This window comes from Elgaria multicarinata, chromosome 18, assembly GCF_023053635.1.
Source record: "Elgaria multicarinata webbii isolate HBS135686 ecotype San Diego chromosome 18, rElgMul1.1.pri, whole genome shotgun sequence".
Lineage (NCBI taxonomy): Eukaryota > Metazoa > Chordata > Lepidosauria > Squamata > Anguidae > Elgaria > Elgaria multicarinata.
Window position 1 is genome coordinate 1,725,224 of NC_086188.1, and position 19,957 is coordinate 1,745,180.

Genomic DNA, 19,957 nt, shown 5'->3' on the forward strand with positions numbered 1-19,957 from the left:
CCAGGAGAGGAGAAAGAGAAGGGTGTGTGTTGTAAACCAGAATATATGCATGTGCAGAACTCAAATATTCTAAATAACTATGAGGCTTCCACATTTTTAGCCTGGACAAATTCAAAATCTACAGCAGGGTTGTGCAACTTGCAGACCACCAGGTGTTCTGGCCTACATAGTCGATGGCAAGGGATGATGGCAGTTGTAGGCCAAGAACTCTGGTGGGCCACCAGTTGCCCACTCCTAACCCAGAGCAATGAACCATGTTCATAACATGACTGAAAAAGAACATAATTCACATGGCCAGACAATCCACTCCAATTAAGCTGTATCAATGGATGGCGAGTTAGTTTTACTTTGTCCCAAAGGCTGCCCAGAAGAGCTTTTTATTTCCCTGGTCTACCACAGCCTAGCTCCTGCATGAGAATAGGTAGGTAACAGTTCTTCTGTGGTAGATAATAAACCTGAGTTTTTTAAAAAGAAGTGCAAACACAAAATTTAAGAGGAAAAGTGCCAAGATGCCAGCCGACAGAATTGAGATCATTATCAACAGGTAAGTTTATAGCTGCTTCTTATATAAGTTTAAGGATCTGAAGAAAGTATAGTAAAATTCAAGGTGTACAAATGCATGGACGTCTCTCCAATTTGCATAGGCAGGCTTTGTCAGTTTCTAGCAATTATTCCTGTAAAACTGGCTGGTTCTCAGAAATACCTACCAAAACCAACAATGACCATGTACACGCCCACATGCGAGAGAATATTTTAGACTCGTTTACATTATTTCCAGTAAAAAAAATACTGTACATTCTTAACACTGTGTGGTTTAAGTGAAAACCAGGAAGACAAGATCCCAAAACAAGCTTTCTGTACCAAAGAAAGCAAGGATGGGCAACAGGATCAGAATTAAAAAGGTTACATGGGAAAAGTTAAATGCATTTACCTTAGGGCTATACGTTTTAAAAACTCCTTCATATATATTTCCATTTTTCACTTGTACTTCACATTTTGACCCCTAGATGTGTAAAACAAAAGAAGGGGGAGAATTGTTAGGAGGAATTCTCATTGTAATAAAGGGATTAGAAAACAAAGCAGGGCATAGCAGAGAAATGCAGCACCAAGCAGTTTAGATAACTACACAAAAGCTCTTAACTATACTTTTAGGCGAGGTCTCCACCCAGCCCCCAACCAAATGGTTAATTTATTTAGCGTACCCTGCCCCAATAAGGCTTCTAAAAAAGCCAGCTCTTGCTGAGCAAAACAGAATCAAGTTCCAACACATTAATAGCCTCCCGCATTTTATTAACCTTCATCTTATTCTTAATTAATTTGTATCCCACCTTTCTGCAAACATACAGAAGGCGGTTTACATAAAATCAGCATAACACAAAATAAGGCAAAAATAAAACCTAAAAACACACTAACCAGCAAAACCAGGGACAGATAAAAATGAATAGCAGAACATACAGTAAAATCAAGGTTCTAAAATGGATTGCTTAAATTTATTTATTTATTTATTGCATTTCTATACTGCCCAATAGCCGAAGCTGTCTTTACTTCCCTCCTAAAAGCGGGCAGAGAAGGGGGCTAGGAGCATTTCTATTGGGAGACCAGTCTACATTCTGAGTACCACAACCGAGAAGACCTTCAGTCTGGGAACCCACTCGCATTATCTCAGGTGGTGGTGGTGGTGAGGGCCTCCAAAGTGGGACAAGACCCAAGTATGCTCATATAGGTTCATATGGGGTAGGCTCGAATGGGAGACATGTCAAGCCCCAGAGGTGAGATGAAATAGGTAGCTGTTGCATTTGCAAACTACCCTTCCTTCAAGGAGCTCAGGACAACACTTCTGCCCAAATCTACCTCGCAGGCTGACTGCGAGGTCAGTCAACAACTTGCCCCAGGGCACCCTGTGAGCTTTGTAGTGGAGCGACAATTGGAACATGGCCGAATCTAACACTCCAACGGAGGTGTCTTGGGATGTATCAGAAAGGTTTGGATTCTGGAGAGTCTCTAGTGGAAGGGTGCTGAGTCAAGCTATTTGCAACACATAGCACTGTAACTAAAGTTTAAGTTCACTTCGACTATTTGCAAATATACACTGGATGTACAACTGGCAACTCCGTTTCGTTGAGGGGTTTTTCCCCCCAAAGAGAAACTGACTATATGACTCATTTCTTACTTGCCACATTTTAAAATGTAGTTTAATGTACAGAATTAAAGCTTCAGTTTTGCATCATGAATATGAAGTCATAGACAAAAATACTCTGCCAACCTCACAATAAGAGACAGTAAACAAACGTCCTTGTCATATATAGGGTTTTTTCAAAAGCAAGCTGTATTCAACCAATCTTCCCCAACCTGACGTGTTGGACTCAAACTCATAGCCTGGTAGCTGGGGATGATGGGATTTGCAGTCCAACACAACTGAATGGTGCCAAGTTGGGGAAGGCTGTACTAAACCATTAAGTTCTCAGTTGCAGTTACAAGTGAAGGATCCTCAAAGAAAGATTGAAGCAAAACTTACAACGACTGACGTGAGTATGTGAACCATTCGCATGTTAGCATATACGCCTTGCAAAGAAATCTGAAAGTAATAAAAAAAAGTCTTAGGATGCAGCAAAGCACAACTGCACACCACAAAAATTCAGACAATCGTGGGGGGGCGGGGGGGAATCACAAAGCCATGGGAAACATAATAACTGAGTTATTCAAAATACAGAGATGGACATTGTTCACACATAACAGCAGCGTTTGGCAGGAAATCGTGGGTTAATAAACCCAAGAATAGCAAGGACACACTCTGCATCCAAGTTGCTTCCAATTTCCAACAACAACCAACAGCATTCACCCTTTGTTACCGTGATGTCTGAACCTGGGCACTTTGGGTAGTTTGTGGGTTAAACCAAAATTAACCTAAGAACAAACTATGAGTAAAATTTAGGATGCTTAATAGTGCCTGAGTTTGGATGCCACATTTTTTTGTGAACCGCCCAGAGAGCTTCGGCTATTGGGCGGTATAAAAATGTAATAAATAAATAAATAAATTCACAAGTTGCTGCTGGAAACCAGAAGCAGTTTGCACGCAGCACGCTTCCCTGCAATTTGTAGGTTAATTAACCCAAGATCTGCAGCCTTTATGTGAAAACAGCCCCAGTTTGTTTATATCCTATTTACTTGTCTAATCAATTGCCAAAAGGTATGAGTAGGATTGGCCTAGTTTGTGCTGAACAACAACCCAGAGAATGAGTTGAGTATGGGTTGTGATTGAATCATGAGCTGTCCTTACATGTGAATCCTCCACAATGGTGTAACAATCTTGCACAGGAGTATACACAGAGCCCTGGAAAAGGTCTACAATATGCTTACTGCTTGCATGTTAATCATTTTAACCTTCCTATTGTTTTACATTAAAACAAGCAAGATTAAGCTGAAATATCTTAGCTTTAGACCAGGGGTGGGCAACTTGTAATCCCCCAGAAGTTTTGGCCTACAACTCCCAGCAGCCCTAGCCAATACAGCCAATGGTGAGGAGCGAGGGTAGTTATAGGCCAAAACATCTGGAGGGTTACAAGTTGCCCAAACCTGCTCTAGACTCTTGGAAACCCAGAATAAAACATCCCATAGTTTACATGAGAGTTTAACAGCTAGTGATTCTACAGTAAGCACAAATCACATGAAAAAATAGGCTCAAAGAAAGACTTTAATTTACTATTTTAGCTCCTCACTCAAAGCAACTGCATGCTCTCCAGGTCTGCAATGTGTAGTTACAGAAAATCAAGAAGCCACTAGCCTGTCCATGACCTCTATCACGATATCCATTTGACAGTTTGTGCACAACGTAAATATGACTCCAGCAGCCCATGTTGAAAGGACCCCTGCATGGATTTTTTTTAATGGCGTGCTAATTGTCATTACAAATAAACGTACATTGCAAGTCGTCTTGGATCCTCGTTCAGGCAACCCTACCAAATGTGAAAGGTCACCCAGGCTGCTGCTTTTGGTGGGTCTGTGCAGGCACACGTGTAACGGTGCCAGAGCTTCTAGACTGGAAACTTTCTCCATTCTTCCATCAACGTTTACTCTTGCGAGTAAAATGAAGGCCCCATAATATATATATTTTTTGACTGATCAGCTGATAGTCCTCCTCTTTGGGTTGTCTCCTACTGCCTGGGTGTGATCCAGCCCTGTCTATACTGAAGCACATTGTGTTTGTGACATCATCCATTAGCCTAAGAAAGTGTGTTGGGAGATAATTCAGAGCAAGGTTGCATTAAGGCAGTGGTTCTCAACCTGGGGCGCTCCAGATGTGTTGGACTACAACTCCCAGAATGCCTCAGCCAGCAGAGCTGGCTGGGGCATTCTGGGAGTTGTAGTCCAACACATCTGGAGCGCCCCAGGTTGAGAACCACTGCATTAAGGCCATCTGTTACTTATCTTGTGCTTCCTAAATGGTGTATTTTTGTTTAAAGACACCAATTAACTAAACTCTTTTACCATTGATAAACATTCCTAGCAACACATGGTATGGAGCAATTGGGCAAATCTGGACAAAATAGTTTTCTACCATTTCTAAGTGTTACAGGAGAAATTCAGAGGAGGGAATATCAAGGCTGTGTCAAGGAGCAAGTTCGCAGTGTGTTCAACTTCTCACCAATAAGGAACAATAATGGGGGAAAGCCAGACTGTATGGATTAGAGGTTGCACTTCATTCAGTGGTTGATACTGCTAATTTAAGAAACTTGCACGCACACACACACACACCTTTTTGCACACCACCTCCAAAAACAAGTCTAACACATACAAATAGAATCAAACACTAAGAATTAAAATAGGATCACACCTATTTTTAACCTCTGCAGATGGGAGAGGGAGGTGTTTCAAGCCTCAAGAAGGAATGAAAATATTTGGGTGCTGTTACCAGCAACACCTTTACATTATTGTGCCTGGGTACTGCATAGTTGCCAAAAATATCTTTAAACTCAGTTTATCAGTTTATACTCCCAAATATAATCTTGTCTGCAAATAGCAGGCCTGCCACGTGATGCCGCTTTTTTGCTTGTATTTGCACTGGCATATTAAATGCAGGAACCCAAGCCAGACCAATTGTATATCAAGTGAGAAGAAGATGTGGGTAAATAGCACCCTCAAAAATGACTCAGAAGGTCATTTTCAAGATCACATATCACTTCACGGCATAAGTAAGGCCATCCCCATGTAGACATCCGAGGTAGGGCAGGTGGGCAGCGGTGGGCTCTCCCCTCCACACGTACGTGGATTAATACTAGATGTTGGGGAAGCATGAATGGAAGGTTGCTGTTACACCATGTCCTCCTTGTTGGTGTCATGGCTAACCCTATTGCCCCTGTTTTGGGAGAAGGTGTTTCAGGTAATCAATCAGACTCAGATTCAGAACTAGAGGAGGCGGTGCCAGACACCAGCCAGCTCGTACCAGTTGGGGAGGAAGCTCTCACGGGCGATTCACCAGCTGGGAGTCAGCCCTCTCCAGAGGCGAAATCCTACACACTCGGTGGGAAGTGAGCTTTCTTCCAGAGGAGAGTGCCCCGACAAGCTAGCTGACGCTAGGGTCCGCATGAAGCTCAAACGCACGGGGCGGAAAGAAGGCATGAGAAAGTTGGTCCGACTAGGATTGCGCCAGAACCAGCCTCTGCACCAGGATCCCTGAAATTACGGGGCGTTTGGGAAAAGGCTTCCCGTTCTCCTTGATCGGACAATTGTCTCGCTTAGTTTGCATAGTTTTGCCTAGGGGGAAGTTTCCAAGAGATTAGATTCTCTTCCGGTGGAAGAGATGTTTGTTGCTTAATAAAAGCTTTGTAGATTACCTAGCAGGCCTCGTCATTTGCCTCCCATCGAAAGCAGGAGTTTTCTGAGAAACACGACAGTTGGCTTCCCATGGGCATATAGTTAGTCACTGTAGCAATAGAAAGCTCGACCAAGCAAGCCTTTGGTCTGATCCATCAGGGCTGCTCTTACGTTCCTACAGGCTGGACCAGGGAGAGTTATGACTGATTTGTCCCAAAGGGTAATGTAACAAATGTGTTTAACAGTTCCAAAGACATCTTTGCTTTCTGAGTTCCACACTCAAAGAATATATTATTATCAAATGCATATCAAAGAAGCACCATATGAAATTCTAAAACATGAACTTACCGTCGGCTGAGGCGGTCCTTTGGCACTGCTGCGACCTCTGAAATTAATATAGACAGATATGAGATGGAAGAAAACAGAAGACATTTGCACAGCTGAAATCTAACTTTCCACAAGGAACTTTTTTTTATAGCTATAAAAGATATGGATACTGAAATCGGTACTATGATGGCCAAAGTCATAGTCAATTTATTTGTATACTGCATTTGCCACAATACATTGTGCTCAAAGTGGTTCACAAAATAAATACAATAGTCATAATTATAATACATTAATTCAATTACAGCTCATTTAAAAGATAGCAAAATTTAAATGGCGGGCAAGTTCGCAGATCACAGGAGGAAAAATAAGCCACAGGGCCAGGAAACAGCAGGACTGCTAGCGCCCATGGCAAAATGGGCCGTACGCTATTTTTAAAATATCAGTCAAAAGAACATCCGCAAACATTCATGGAGCTTATTTCAGCATGCTGAAATTCTAAAATGTCTTCATCTGAAAAAAGCAGAACTGGAGGGCCAAAAGGCAATCAAGCCCAACACCTCACTGCGATAAAGAGCTGTCCGCTAAAAAGTCCAAACCACACAATACAGGTGAGCCTGACAAGACAGCATGATTGTTAAGCACAGCACAACGCTTGCAAAAAAACCCCCACCAAACCCCCCAATCATCGTGATACAATTTTAACAGCCCCCAAATATTAGAACACTTCTTCCATCGACTTATAAAGTGACCTGGTTTTTAACAAGAACCTGTTGCCTTCTTGAAACCCTCTAGAAATCCCTGCATGTTCCTGCACTATGTACCTTTCCATAAACAACCACCTTATGTTAGGATGTGCAACTCCCAACTTCTTACACACAAACACCCTAGTTATCTTTCAGTTTGTAATTTTTCTAATTTACTGATTTCCATACAATTCAGTCAAGGGACTCATATTTACAACCAGTCATTGAATAAAAAGTGGAACAGCACAAAAATTAGATAAGAGTACTTTTCAGAATTGTTTTCTGAGGAAATTAAGTACCTAAGGATAATTGTGCTTGTACATGAGTCTCATGTTATTTGATAACTAATGTAATATTTAAAGCTTGGTAATTAATATAGTACATTGTATTTTAATTCAAACTTTGCCTACCTCTGCCATGGGAAAACCCGCAACTATTTGAATCTGAGGTTCATAATAATCCTTGCTCCCCTAAGGGTTTCATTATCTCAAAGAGTATACTAACCTGAATAAAAAACCAGTTCCTGATTCAAAAAACCAGATCAGAAATGCACAGAAAACTAAATGATCAGCCACGTTTTAGTTATGAGAAGTCGCATGGAGAACCAATTATTAAGTATTAATATACAAACACGGTAAAAATTGTTACAATGCTTAGACACTTCCAAATTTCTAGGATAAACTGAAATTTCCTCTACTTCTAAGCATATGTAATCTCAAAAGAAAAAAGCCCATGTTACTTCAGTTATCATGTAACCACAAAAATCACATCTGAATTGAACTAATTTCCCCCAGATCCTCCTTCTCCCCACTATGACGAGGAGCTGCTACAAGCCTTTGTTCCATAAGGTGGCATGAACTCAGGTGAGATCCAGTGTGCACATTCCAGGAAATGCAATTGTTATACGTTTTGCAAGGCGCGACATATACTTGTGCTTCCCATTTTAAAACGTTCAGCATGAATGTACCGACAGCTGAATATCAACACTGGCGTAAGAAGGGCATTGCAACTGATATGCACATCAAAGAGCTCATTTGCCTGTTTTAACATTACTGCCTTCCAGCTATTTAGGATTATTTACAGGTTTTGTGAACACTGTTTTTGTGTTTTACTGTCAGCTGTGATGAAGGCTCCTCACAGCAGCTACTAAGCAGAATGCCATTGCTTCCTGGGAGCCGACGGGCCCACTGCATTGTCATAAAAGTCCCCCTCCTGTTTGTTCTGCAGTGTACGTACAAATTAGATCCTTCCGCTCGAGTATCTTCAAGTGTTTTACGTGCAACGACAGAGTGGACTCTGAAGAGCCCTCAATTAGCCTCATCTTGTGTGTGGGCAAATCAAATCAAGGAGAAGCTAAGTGAACTGCCCAGTATCAGTCAGTAGCCCTGCTGAAGCCCTACTTCCCATTGGAATGCCCTTTCTTGGGTATAAGGCCTTAATTCCCACCAGAACAGCTGCTGAAGTTACAGAAAATATTTTTTGAAATGACAACGGATCTCTGCAAGTGAATCCAGAGCAGCATTACTATAAAAGGCTCGTCATGAGGACTTTGCATCCAGGATACTGAAAAAGCCCACCCCCCACCCTGCAGAGCAGCACTTTGCATTTCCCCCAACTTCAGTAAGGGCCCGGCCACCCAGCGTCAGGGACGGGGCCAGGCCTCGTCCTCACTGCAATAGCATCTCCAGGTGCCTTCCTTTTCCCCAGAGGGGCAAATGGCCATGCAATACGAGGGAAAACAAGGCCACGCCGCTGTGAAGAGAGCCAAACGCTCTCGCGGCCTTGGCATCCCCACTACCCTCAGCCACTGAGAACCCAGCCTGCTCCTATCTGCACAAACCCATTCTGGGTTCTGTCTCTTGGTCACACCAAAGCACAACTGAACGGTGGGAGCTAGCGTATACAATGTACAGTAAAACTCTGTACACTGCTACCAAAACGTCAGAGAAGTCAGGGACCACGCTCCCCTTTCAAACCCAGAGGCACGTATCTCCCTTCCAACAGCAGTGCCTAACTCGTGGGCCCTTCGGTGGCTGAGCTGCCAAGCTCCCAGCAGCACGTGCTAGACACAGCGTGGCATGTAAGCCTAGAAGGACTTCAGTTCACAGCCAGGACTTGTAGCAGAGGCAGTGCTCTCAACATGCTGCTGTTGATGGATTCCCTTGGAAGCAGCAAGGCTTAAAAACCTTCTGCCCTGATGAATAAGCTAGGATTACTTCCCACCAGTTTGGCTTACCAGACAAATTGGTACATTCAGACCTGTTCTTCAATTACCTCTGTGCTCTTATGCAGTGTTGACAACTGTGCCTCATGCTGGAGAAGACTCAGATGTACCTCTATGTTTGCAGAGGCTCCAGCCAAGAGCAGACTGACAGTGGCAAACCCAAGGCTGCTTGAATGTACATGGTGCTCAGGCTACTTAAGGTAACCTGAGCTCAGGCCTGGGGGGCGAGTGTGTGTGAGCAACCCAAGCCTAAGCTCCAAATAAACCAACTTCTGTGTAAACAGAGGGGCAACTAGGAACTGTTTCTCGTGCAAAAATCCTGAAAACATCAAGGAGGACAAATCAAGTAGAGTCTAAGCCAGTGTGGCATAGTGGCTAAAGTGTTGGACTGGGAGTCGGGGGATCCAGGTTCTAGTCCCCTCTCAGTCATGGAAACACACTGGGTGACTTTGGGCCAGTCACAGCCTCTCAGCCCAACCTACCTCACAGGGTTGTTGTTGTGAGGATAGAAATGGAGAGGATTATGTGAGCCAACTTGGGTTCCTTGGAGGAAAAAAGGTGGGATATAAATGTAATAAATAAATAAATAAATAAATAAGACACACAACTAGCTGTCCTTTTATAACCACCCCAAAATTCATTTTGGAATAGTATTGACCATACAATAAATAGACATTCGTGTATCCTTGTGGAATACATGATATGAAATCAGGATATTTATTTCGCTGCATAGATAATTCAAGGAGCACAGAGCAACATTACCATCACGACAGCGGGTGGAAGAGGCTGGCTTACCCAAGGCCATGAACTTGCAACTAAGATTGTAGTGCCTGAATTTGCTTTCCTTTTCCCCCTCCTCCTCCTCCCTCCCAATCCCCTTTCCTTTTGTGTCATGTCTTTTAGATTGTAAGCCTGTGGGCAGGGACTGTCAAGAAATTTCTGTAAACCGCCCAGAGAGCCCTGGCTACGGGAGCGGTATAGAAGTTTAATAAATATAAATATATATAATATATGAACTTAGCTCCAAAGATGAGGATTAATAGACGTTTTCCACATCTAAACACAACACTAGCCGCTAAAATACACTGCCCAAGACAGACCAGGAATGTTGTCCTTACAGCGACTTTCACCAACTTGGTGACTCCTGATGCATTGGATTCCAACTCCCAGCACCTCTCCAGTTAGCCATGCTGACTGGGGGATGCTGGGAGGTGGAGTCCAGCACACCAGGAGGGCACCAGGTTGAAGGTGGCCTTAGAACATTTATTCTATGCATGTTTACTTGTAAGTGGCTGAGCTCCCTTCTAAGCAAGGGCACATAGGACTTCAACCGTACACCACTGCGTTTACACACGCTCTCTAACAATCCCAGAGCTCTGGAGGAGTTTCGCTATTTATATATTTCAATTTATTTCCCACCACATTTCAAGAAGCCTGAAGGCCTGTAGGTCTTGACCAACTACTGTACAGAATTTTCATTCAGGCTTGATTTTAAAGACTTTTCATTACTTTAAACAATGTATCAACTTTTACATCATGGGTGGACAACCAGTGGCCCTCCATATGTTGTGTGGATTCAACTCCCACCAGAGCCAGCCAGCACGGTCAGGGATGATGGGAGCTGTAGTCCAACATCTGGAGGGCCACAGGTTCTCTACCCGTTTTAGATATACTGATATTCATTTATTTATTACATTAATGTCCCACCTTTCTTCCATTGTGGAACTCAAGGTGGATCCCAGGCCTGCTTAGCTTCAGCAAACCGGCTGCCTCATGAGCCTTCAGACCTTGGTACCCATCAAAAACAACTTTTTAAACACTGATTTTGTTATTGAGAATTTGATTCTGCCCTGAATTTATGTATTACATTCAGAAAACTTATTCACTGCTCCTCAGCAAAATAGCTCCCAGAGTAGTTCACATAGAAGTACGTTTTCAAAGGTCTTCACCTGGCACTAAAAAGGAAACAGGGACAGCAGCTCCAGGCAAGCCCTCCCTCAGAAGGGAATCCCAAAGACAGGGCACCACCATCACAACCAGCCCTATCTCCAGTAGTCACCTATCTTCCGGTGGCGTGTGTGTTTGTGGGTTCAGAGACAAAGCTGAAGGGGCAATCTTAATATCCAGGCATGCATGTTCAGGACGGAGGAGGCAATCTTTTAGGGACCCTAGGACCTCTGAATCCATAAACGAGCACACTCCTTTGAGAATCAAAATAAAAAAGCAGACTAGGATTCCTTAAGCAATGCTTCACAACTCCTGGGGATGCTGTGACTAAAAAGCGCACAGGGTGAGGAATCACACAATGGTTGAAGTTTGAGCAATAGCAGGAGGAAGCCTAAACTTTGGAGTGAATGGCCCAGTTGGTACAATCATATTCTTGGCTTAATAAGCTGAGATATGAACAAACTTTTCACCTGCGAGTGCAGCACTTTTTTTTCTGAACCTACTGCAGAAGTTGGTAATCATGTTTTCCTGGTTCTGATGAAATGGGAAACTATGGTTAGAGACTTCCGGATTTAACCACAGTTCAAACTAAGGGAGGAGCAAAAGGCCTGAACGTGACCGATATCTTACTTAGCACTGAACAGAAAGTGAAACTCTTTTGACTATGAAGCTGCTCTGCTAAATGATTTGCCAGTCTAATAACTCAAGCTTGGTTTCCCCATAAAATCCCTAGCAAGTGTCTAAGGGTGCAGTTCTATGGGGTGTGTTGTGGCTACTCGTAAGCCTCGTTCTCTCTGCACCGGCTATGAAGGGGGAGGGGCTCAGAGCCCTGTGTCCCCATCACCACCCAGGACACTGTCCAAAGAGACTGCCTCAAAAAGGAAATGTAGAGAATAGTAAACAAACATTAACTGAGATAAAGTATTTCATATCAAATCAGCTGATGGCCAAACTTTTTTTTCCAAATTTTGATCTAAATTGGGTCCTTTATGGTTTATTTTTAAAGGAAATATTATTTCCTTAGTAAGATTACAAATAATGTATAAAACATAATGTTTGAAGGCTACTGCAGGCATTACAAATGCTTAACTGAAAATTTGAGAGACCTCCTTCCCATCAGCTTTTCCACTGCATTCGGCATCTAAGGCTTTAATATGCATCCCACCACTTTCAGAAGCACAACTGGTGAGACCCGGCTTTTTCTATTGTGGTTCTCAGGTTGTAAAATACCTTCTCTAGAGGGGGGTTGATTGACATCATCATCACCACTACCACCCCTCTCTCTCTCTCTCTCAAGCTTCAGGTGAGCTGTTAAAGACATCTTATTTCACCAAGCTTTCAGTGCGGATTAAAGTTCTATCTCCCTGTTTTTATGCGGAATTATCCTGCCCTTGGTTTTATTGTATGAAACTGATCTTAGTAATTGAAAATGTTTTTATTGTGTTATGTATTTTATGAACTTTTTGGTAAACCATTTTGAGTTTATTTTTATTTTTAAAAAGCAGGGTATTTTTAAAAAAACAATAAATGAATTACTTGCAAAGGGGACCCACATTTTTGTTTGTTTGGTGATCATCAATTAACATGTTTGTGAATGGTCACCACGTTTATTTTACATATTATTATTCACATTTATATACCACCCCATAGCCGAAGCTCTCTGGGCGGTTTACAAAGAATAAAACACTGAATATTTAAGAAAACAGGTATGCAAAATTTAAAACCTGTAAAAACATAAAACAGATAATAAACGGATATTGATCTGGGTTCAGTTAGAACGCTCAACATGTGCTGTTAAATGCCTGGGAGAAGAGAAAAGTCTTGACACAAATGCTTCTGTTTGTGGAACAAGGATAGTTTGGATTTGGCCAGGTGGGAATCAAACCTTGAGCAGTTGTAGATGTCTAGCACACAAGTTCTTCCTTTCCCCTCCCACCTGTTCCATGATTCAGACCCCTCTGCCCTCCTCTTACCTGCGGCAAAGAAGTCATAACCTGTGCACCCTGCCAACAAAACCAGTCTCTCTCCCTTCCTTCCTTCACTCATCACTCTGTCCTCCCTGTTTTCAGAAGATCTGTGGTGCTGAAAGAACAGGCAATTACAGTTTCCCCCCAAATGGCCAAACTACTCAGACTGAATTGACTGGTTGGGGGAGAAAATGTGAGCTAGCACCTTGGAGCAGGAGCCTATTTCTGCATTTATCAGTCTTCAAGAAGCTGCTGCTGAAATAGTCATTTATTTCAAAAATAGTAAAAAGAGTCAATTTTTCCATCCTTCCAAAAAGACGGGGCAAAAAAATCCATTATTTTTTTACAGTTAACAACAGTAAAAAAGACACACAGTAGTTGAGGTAATTATGAGAATGCTCCTATAAATATTAAGGGATGAGGGAGAATCCCCATCTTTAAACATCCTGAGTTCACAAGCAGCACATTTGTTAGAACAGCCTTCCTCAACCTGGGGCGTTCCAGCTGTGTTGGACTACAACTCCCAGAATGCCCCAGCCAGCTGGCTGGGGCATTCTGGGAGATGCAGTCCAACACATCTGGAGCGTCCCAGGTTGAGGAAGGCTGTGTTAGAATTATATTTTAGTCTGAGACTAACGGCCTCTTAGAACTTGAAAGGTTTTCCCCCAGACACATTTAGATTTGTGCATAAACATTTGATACTGGCTCCTAAAGAACCACTTCAGAAACTGCAATTTTTTCTAGCCAGGTGTTAAGTGTCAATGAATTCACATTAATCGAAAACACAGAACTTTAAGCATGGAATTGATTATAAGATCCGAACAAGTATTGGCATTTAATCAGATTGAAATTGACTTGGAGTATAAAATATGGACTTGTGAGTACATCAGTTTGATATACGCCACAATATGTGCTATGCAACACTATTATTAATAGCCTTATGCCGAGTTCAACCATTGGTCCACCTAACTCAGTATTGTCTACATTGACAGGCAGCACCTCCTTGGGGTTTCAAGCAGGAGTCTTTCCTACCCTAATTAGAGAAACCAGAGATTGAACCTTCAGCATGCAAAATGTGTGCTGGATGACAGAACCACAGTCCTTCCCAAATACACAAGACGCCCTCCATGATCCGAAGAACCACGCAGTATTAGTGCCATAGGCCTAACACGTAATCTTATGTCAAACTGCTTTTGAAACCGAGGGGATTCAGTTTGAGAAATGACATGAGAGGCTTGCATTCAAAGTTTGTGTGTGGTGGTGGGGGGAGATCCATGGGCTAAAAGAAATCCTTGCGTGTACCTATAGTACAATCTTGTAACTAAGCCCCCAAAATTTGCTAGCCTGCAATATACTTTTTTTTACCAGGCTGCTAGAGGCTGGCAGAAAAGGAACAGAGAGCAGCATTTTTTGGTGGGCAGGAAGAGGGGGGATTCCCTCCTCTAGCAGACTGCCTGGTTTCAATGCTGGACACAGAAGAGTGCTCCCTCCTTCCCTCTCTCCCCTACTCTGCTCACTTGCCTGCATGGGATTCCTGCTTGCCTTCAGGCCTAGTGCCTGAATTAGAAAACTGATTCAAACGCTCGACTGACAGCATGAAAAGCAACTGAGTGGGCAGGATGAGGAGGGATGGAGCATTCTGCCCCTCCTATGGCTGAGACCCTGCTGCTGCGTCCAGTGTAGGAGGCTGCCTCAAACCAAGTCAGGCCACTGGTCCATCTAGCCCAGCCTTCCTCAACCTGGGGTGCTCCAGATGTGTTGGACTACAACTCCCAGAATGCCCCAGCCAGCTGGCTGGGGCATTCTGGGAGATGCAGTCCAACACATCTGGAGCGCCCCAGGTTGAGGAAGGCTGATCTAGCCCAATATTGCCGACACTCGCTGGCAGAGCGTTTCAGGCAGCATTCTTTCCTTCCCTTACCTGGAGATGCCCCTGGGGATCGAACCTGTGACCTTCTGCATGCAAAGCAGGGGCTCTACCACTGAGCAGCAGCCCCTCCCTCCCACAAGGCAGCCGGCTGCATGAGGAGGAGTGGAGCCCATGGGCCCTCCTTTGACAGCCTCCAGCAGGCTAGTAACAGTTGTGGGCTTAGTTGCAAGGCTGCTACAGCAGCTCTCCGGATCCCAGTCTGCTGATATAAATACGCAAGTTTAAAATGGAGGTTTTACACAAGAGGGATGAAAACTGATACAAGGAATCCCTCTGTAATAGTTTTTCTACTTTCTAGAATAGGGGATGTCATAGTATTCCCAACCACTATTTTAAGGAAAAGGTTAACAGGTCAAGCAGAGCAAGCATTCCGATTTTCTATCATAAGAACAGAAGTGCACACCCATAAACAGGTTCCTTCATATTTTGACTCCAGTGGCTAGAAATGAATTATTTGTTCACATTCCAAACACAAAAACCAACTTCAAAACAGCAGCAGGATGTTCCATCTCAGCAGGATTATAACGTATATTAAACTAGCGCAGTAGCATGAAGGATAGTAAAAGGTATTCAAGAGCTTATGAGCAGTAGCCACCAGCCTCAACAGCTCTCTTGAATTAAAAGCAAGCATGAGGTCAGAAAGCCATCGTAAAGACTTATCAGCAACTAGTAAGGACACCATACAGAAATGCAGAACATAAGCCTGTTTCAGTAACCCACATTAGGTTTAAAGCTGGTGCTTTACTCCTCACTAGAGACAACCTTTGCAATTGGCTCACTAACAGCTCTTTCAATATGTGGACTATTTCCCCCTTTCATTTAAAAGCATTAACCTCAGACAGACCACCACCATGGAAACCATCTGCCTAGCTTAATCTATTAAGAATAATTTTATCACATTGAAACTTGAGAGAGGTATATGGAGTTTGGGGGGGGGGGAGATATTACTTCTAATGTAATCTCATCTAGTAGAAGAATGCATACATCATTATTGCAAATATGGCCACACTTCAACAGAGATGAAAGCAGGGGGCCTGCATTATGCCCCCTCCCCTGTAATATTCCTTACTTTTGTCCTAAACCAGCCACCTAAAAGCTGAATTTCTAACTTCACATGTCTGCTTAGGATTCCTACAGAGTTCAATGGAACTTACTCCCAGGTGCGCATAGGGCTGCAGCTGTAGGATTCACTTCTGAGTATATAGGATTGTGCACTTAGTTTGTTTTCTGAAGCACAGGAACCAACTCCTGGGACACAAAGCAATTTTAACCTCCCCCGGTACCCATGCCAGATTTTAGCTCAGCTAAAGTAAAACCTTGTTCATGATCTCACTCCTACTGTAAACTGCCTAGAGAGCTTTAGCTATGGGGCAGTATAGAAATGTAATCATCATCATCATCATCATCTGCACATTTTATTCACATATCTTTGAGTTTTGTATGCTATGTCCCAACTATGCTCCATAAACTTAGATAAACTGACTACTGGAAAGTGTCGGCTGTATTATAATCTGCAGAAGGGTCATTTTGTGTGGCAAAATGTACACCTGAACTACTGCCTAAACAATGTAGGATCCTAGAGAAGAGAAACGGTCAAACCCTCATCTTAAAAAGAATATAAGTGTGTATCACTTTGAACATTCTAAACTGCATATCTTATATTATCTTGGCAATATTTACAACCAAAGAATCCAAGCTGGAAGGAGGCATTGAGAATTGGAACGGGCTATTAATTACCAGTATGATTACCCACCCACCCCATTCAAGATGGGGAATGAAGAGAGATCAAAGACTGATAGTAGTAGGCCAAGGCTACCAGAAGAAACATTTAAACTGGGGGCTTCCTGGTTCACAGGTCAGATTCTTAGCTGCTGGGCTAAGGAAGGATTGGCAATATACAGCCTTAGATGTACTTCTCTGCAGCATAAGGTTGTGGCCTTCATGAAAACAAAGCAAGCTCGATAGAGAGATACCCAAATCGCAGAATGATAGTAGCCATGACGCGTACTGAAATACAATCAAATCCCACCAATTTCAATGGACCTTTCTCTTGACATTTAATTAGAAGCAATTCTGCATGATTTCAGAGAGCTTACTTCCAAGTAAATGTTCTTTAGATAGATTTAGACAGTCAGGTGAACAGTAGACATGTTTATGTCCCAGTAAATAAAAGAAAAAGTAGGTGGAAATGACTAGCAATTTCAAGGGTATTAAACATATGCATCCAGGCAACACACATATATATGTATTTCTTCGATTGTAAGACGCACACAAATTTCAGTACCACCAACAGAAAAAAAAAACCTAAGACACACCTGCGATTCTAAGACGCACCCCATTTTTAGAGATGTTTATATGGGGGGAAAAGTGCGTCTTAGAATCGAAGAAATAGGGTACATACACTTATTTATTGTTCCATGAATAATACAGTAAGTTCCTTGACCCGAAATGCTATTGCTTCCTGCAGGCACACAATTTAGGGTCTGATATGACAGTAAGTTCCATTACTGTCTATGCATGTTATGTTGCATCATTTTAATACTTTAAGGTACATTAATGTTATGGATATTTTTATATACACTTCAAAATCTGTGCTGTTCTGAATGAATTAGAATGAATAGGCGCTGGAAATCATCATATAAAAATACTTACCACCCTGGCTGGTGGGGTGATTTAGCCCCGCACAAGCCGGCCAAGAATTAACCTAGATCACCTTTCCTTTCTTTTGCCAAGAGGCCTGTTTTCATTTGAAGTGGGGGAAACCCCCTTGGTTTTGGCAAGGAGGCCCAGCCAGGCTGCACTGCCTACTGTCAAGTATTTTCAGGGAGGAAGGGAGGATCTCAAAGCATGAAAATATAAAATGGTCACTCTCTACATTCAAGGGTGCAGCAGCAGCATGAAAGACAGCTGGCTGGCTGGGGCCTACTTCAGGCAAAGGAGATGGTCATCAAGGGACCCTCTGCTCGGGCTGAGAGGAGGCTTTCTCCCGACCAAATCTTGAAGGGCAAAATTCTCCCCACCCCCAACACACACAGCCACTAACCTTCTCCGGGAAAAGGATCAGCTGAAAGGCCTCCTCTCCAGACGGATACCTGCAACAGCACCAACGTCCTTCCCAGGCCCGGCCCGAGTCTCTGGTTTGCTGCAGCCGGGGCCTCGGGAAGGAGGAGGAGAGAGGCCTCCTGCTGACATGCTGCTAGCGGCTTCCAAGCCAGCCTGCACCTTTCCCAGCAATCCCTCCTTGATCCACCCACCCCACCATTCCTGAAAATGCTGGGGGGGGGGAATGCCAGAAGCCCCCCCCCTCGAGCTAGACTGCCCGTCCCTACCGCCCTCCAGCAAAGGCAAAATGTCGCTCACCCATTCCAAAGGCCTTCTTTGCCTTCCCCCAGGCAGTGCCAGCCAGAGAGACCCCTCGGCTTCTCCTCCTTCACCCCTGCTCAAGCCGACAGAACTATGCGGTTTTCTCCTTCCGCAGGCTGATGCCCAACATGGAGGCCAAGTCACCTTTGCCTGCCTCTCTCTCCCTGCTCTGCCTAATGCCACTAGCCACCCCCCAACCCTCAAAAGGCATCCTGCCCTCCTCCTCCTCCTCCTCCTCCTCCAGGGACACTGCCAATGGCTGCTCCTGCCCCCACCCCATTACACACGCATACCAAGCACAGCCAGTTAGGAGGAGGAGATCCCCGTTTTCTTCCCAGAAAGACTCCAAACATGGAAACCTTTTCCTTCCCCCCCCCACTGTCCCCAAATATTGGTTATTCCAGATCAATGTTAGCCACTGATTCATTGCCCCCTCCTCGCAATCCTTAAGGGGAACACCCTTATAAGTCTGTTCCACTGTGTAGCACCGACACCCCTCGTCCGTCCCCCCTTTCAAACCTAACATCCTCTATTACCAGCTCTTGCCAGGTACGAAACCCCTCTACCTCACCCCAGCCCTCTTGCACCCCCTCCTTCAAGCAATGCCAGCCTGGCCTCACACACACACACACACACACACACACACCAGATGTTGCTAGGTTCTGTTTCTGTGTTCGTTATGCAATTTTGATGGGGTTGCCCATTACCCATCAGTTCTACAGTGGCCACATTTTGGGGAGAGAAAAAAGAATAAAATGCGCCGACATGCTTTACCAAACCTTATCACTAATATTTGCACAACACATTGCATTTTATTTGCATGGGTCCTGATACTCTTCTGCTGGGATTACAATTCCCATCAGCCCCAGCCAGCATGGCCAACGATCAGGCAGTGTCGTGAATTGTAGCCCAAAACGTCTGGAACCGAATCCAGATTTAGCCACGCTTAAGAGCAGATCTACTGAAATCAAGGGGATTTAAGTTACACGTGACAAAGTCCCATTCATTTCAACGCCTCTACTCCAAGGGTGGGCAGCCTGCTGTTTGGGACGACAACAACACCCATGAGCCCCAGCCGGCATGTCCCACGGCCAGGGAGTGTAGGAGCTGTAGTTCAAAACATCTGGAAGGCACCAAGTACCCCCTAGTCTACTCTTAAGTAAGACTAAATCTGGATCCCACCCACCCCATGAAAGTAATCTGCTTGGCATTCTCTCTCTTTTTTCCTTACACCTGGGAAGTTTTGCTGGGGTGGGTAGGAAATGGGTGCCCAGGCCTGGCTGGGGGTGGGGGGGGAGAAGGGCAACAGGAGGCCTCAGGTGGGACTTGGGGGTGGGGGGGACTACTTGCTTAGCACCGCTGTGGGGTGGGGTACAGCTGGGGACAGAAGAGGCCTAGGAGGACCCCACCCGAATAAAAATTAAAGACACAATTCGGGTGGGGTCCTACGAGGCCTCTCCTCTCTCCCCCCCACCCCACAGCGATGCTAAGCAATCCGTCTCCCCCACCCCCCCAAAAGCCCCCCCTGAGGCCCCCTGCCCCCCTTTCCCCCTTCCCAGGCCTGGGCACCCATTTTCTCCCCCCACAGCAGAACTTACCCAGGTGCGAGGGGGGAGAAGAGAAACAAGCCGCCGACCCGGCCGAG

The 19,957-nt window shown here is 44.2% G+C and overlaps 1 protein-coding gene across 4 annotated transcripts in view; it reads right to left on the minus strand.

The window, feature by feature from the left end:
- The window catches only part of ATXN2 (ataxin 2), a 54,425-nt gene that overhangs the window by 34,313 nt on the left and 155 nt on the right, over window positions 1-19,957 (minus strand). For 3 of the 4 annotated variants that reach the window (XM_063144106.1, XM_063144103.1, XM_063144104.1), the window contains exons 1-3: window positions 6,160-6,195; window positions 2,516-2,575; window positions 932-1,003 (exon numbers count right to left, since the gene is read on the minus strand). In XM_063144106.1, the coding sequence (XP_063000176.1) occupies window positions 932-1,003; window positions 2,516-2,548 (105 nt within the window). In that variant the 5' untranslated portion in view covers window positions 2,549-2,575; window positions 6,160-6,195. Of the gene's footprint in view, window positions 1-931; window positions 1,004-2,515; window positions 2,576-6,159; window positions 6,197-19,957 lie in introns of those variants that run through there. The other variant, XM_063144107.1, reaches the window with a different exon arrangement.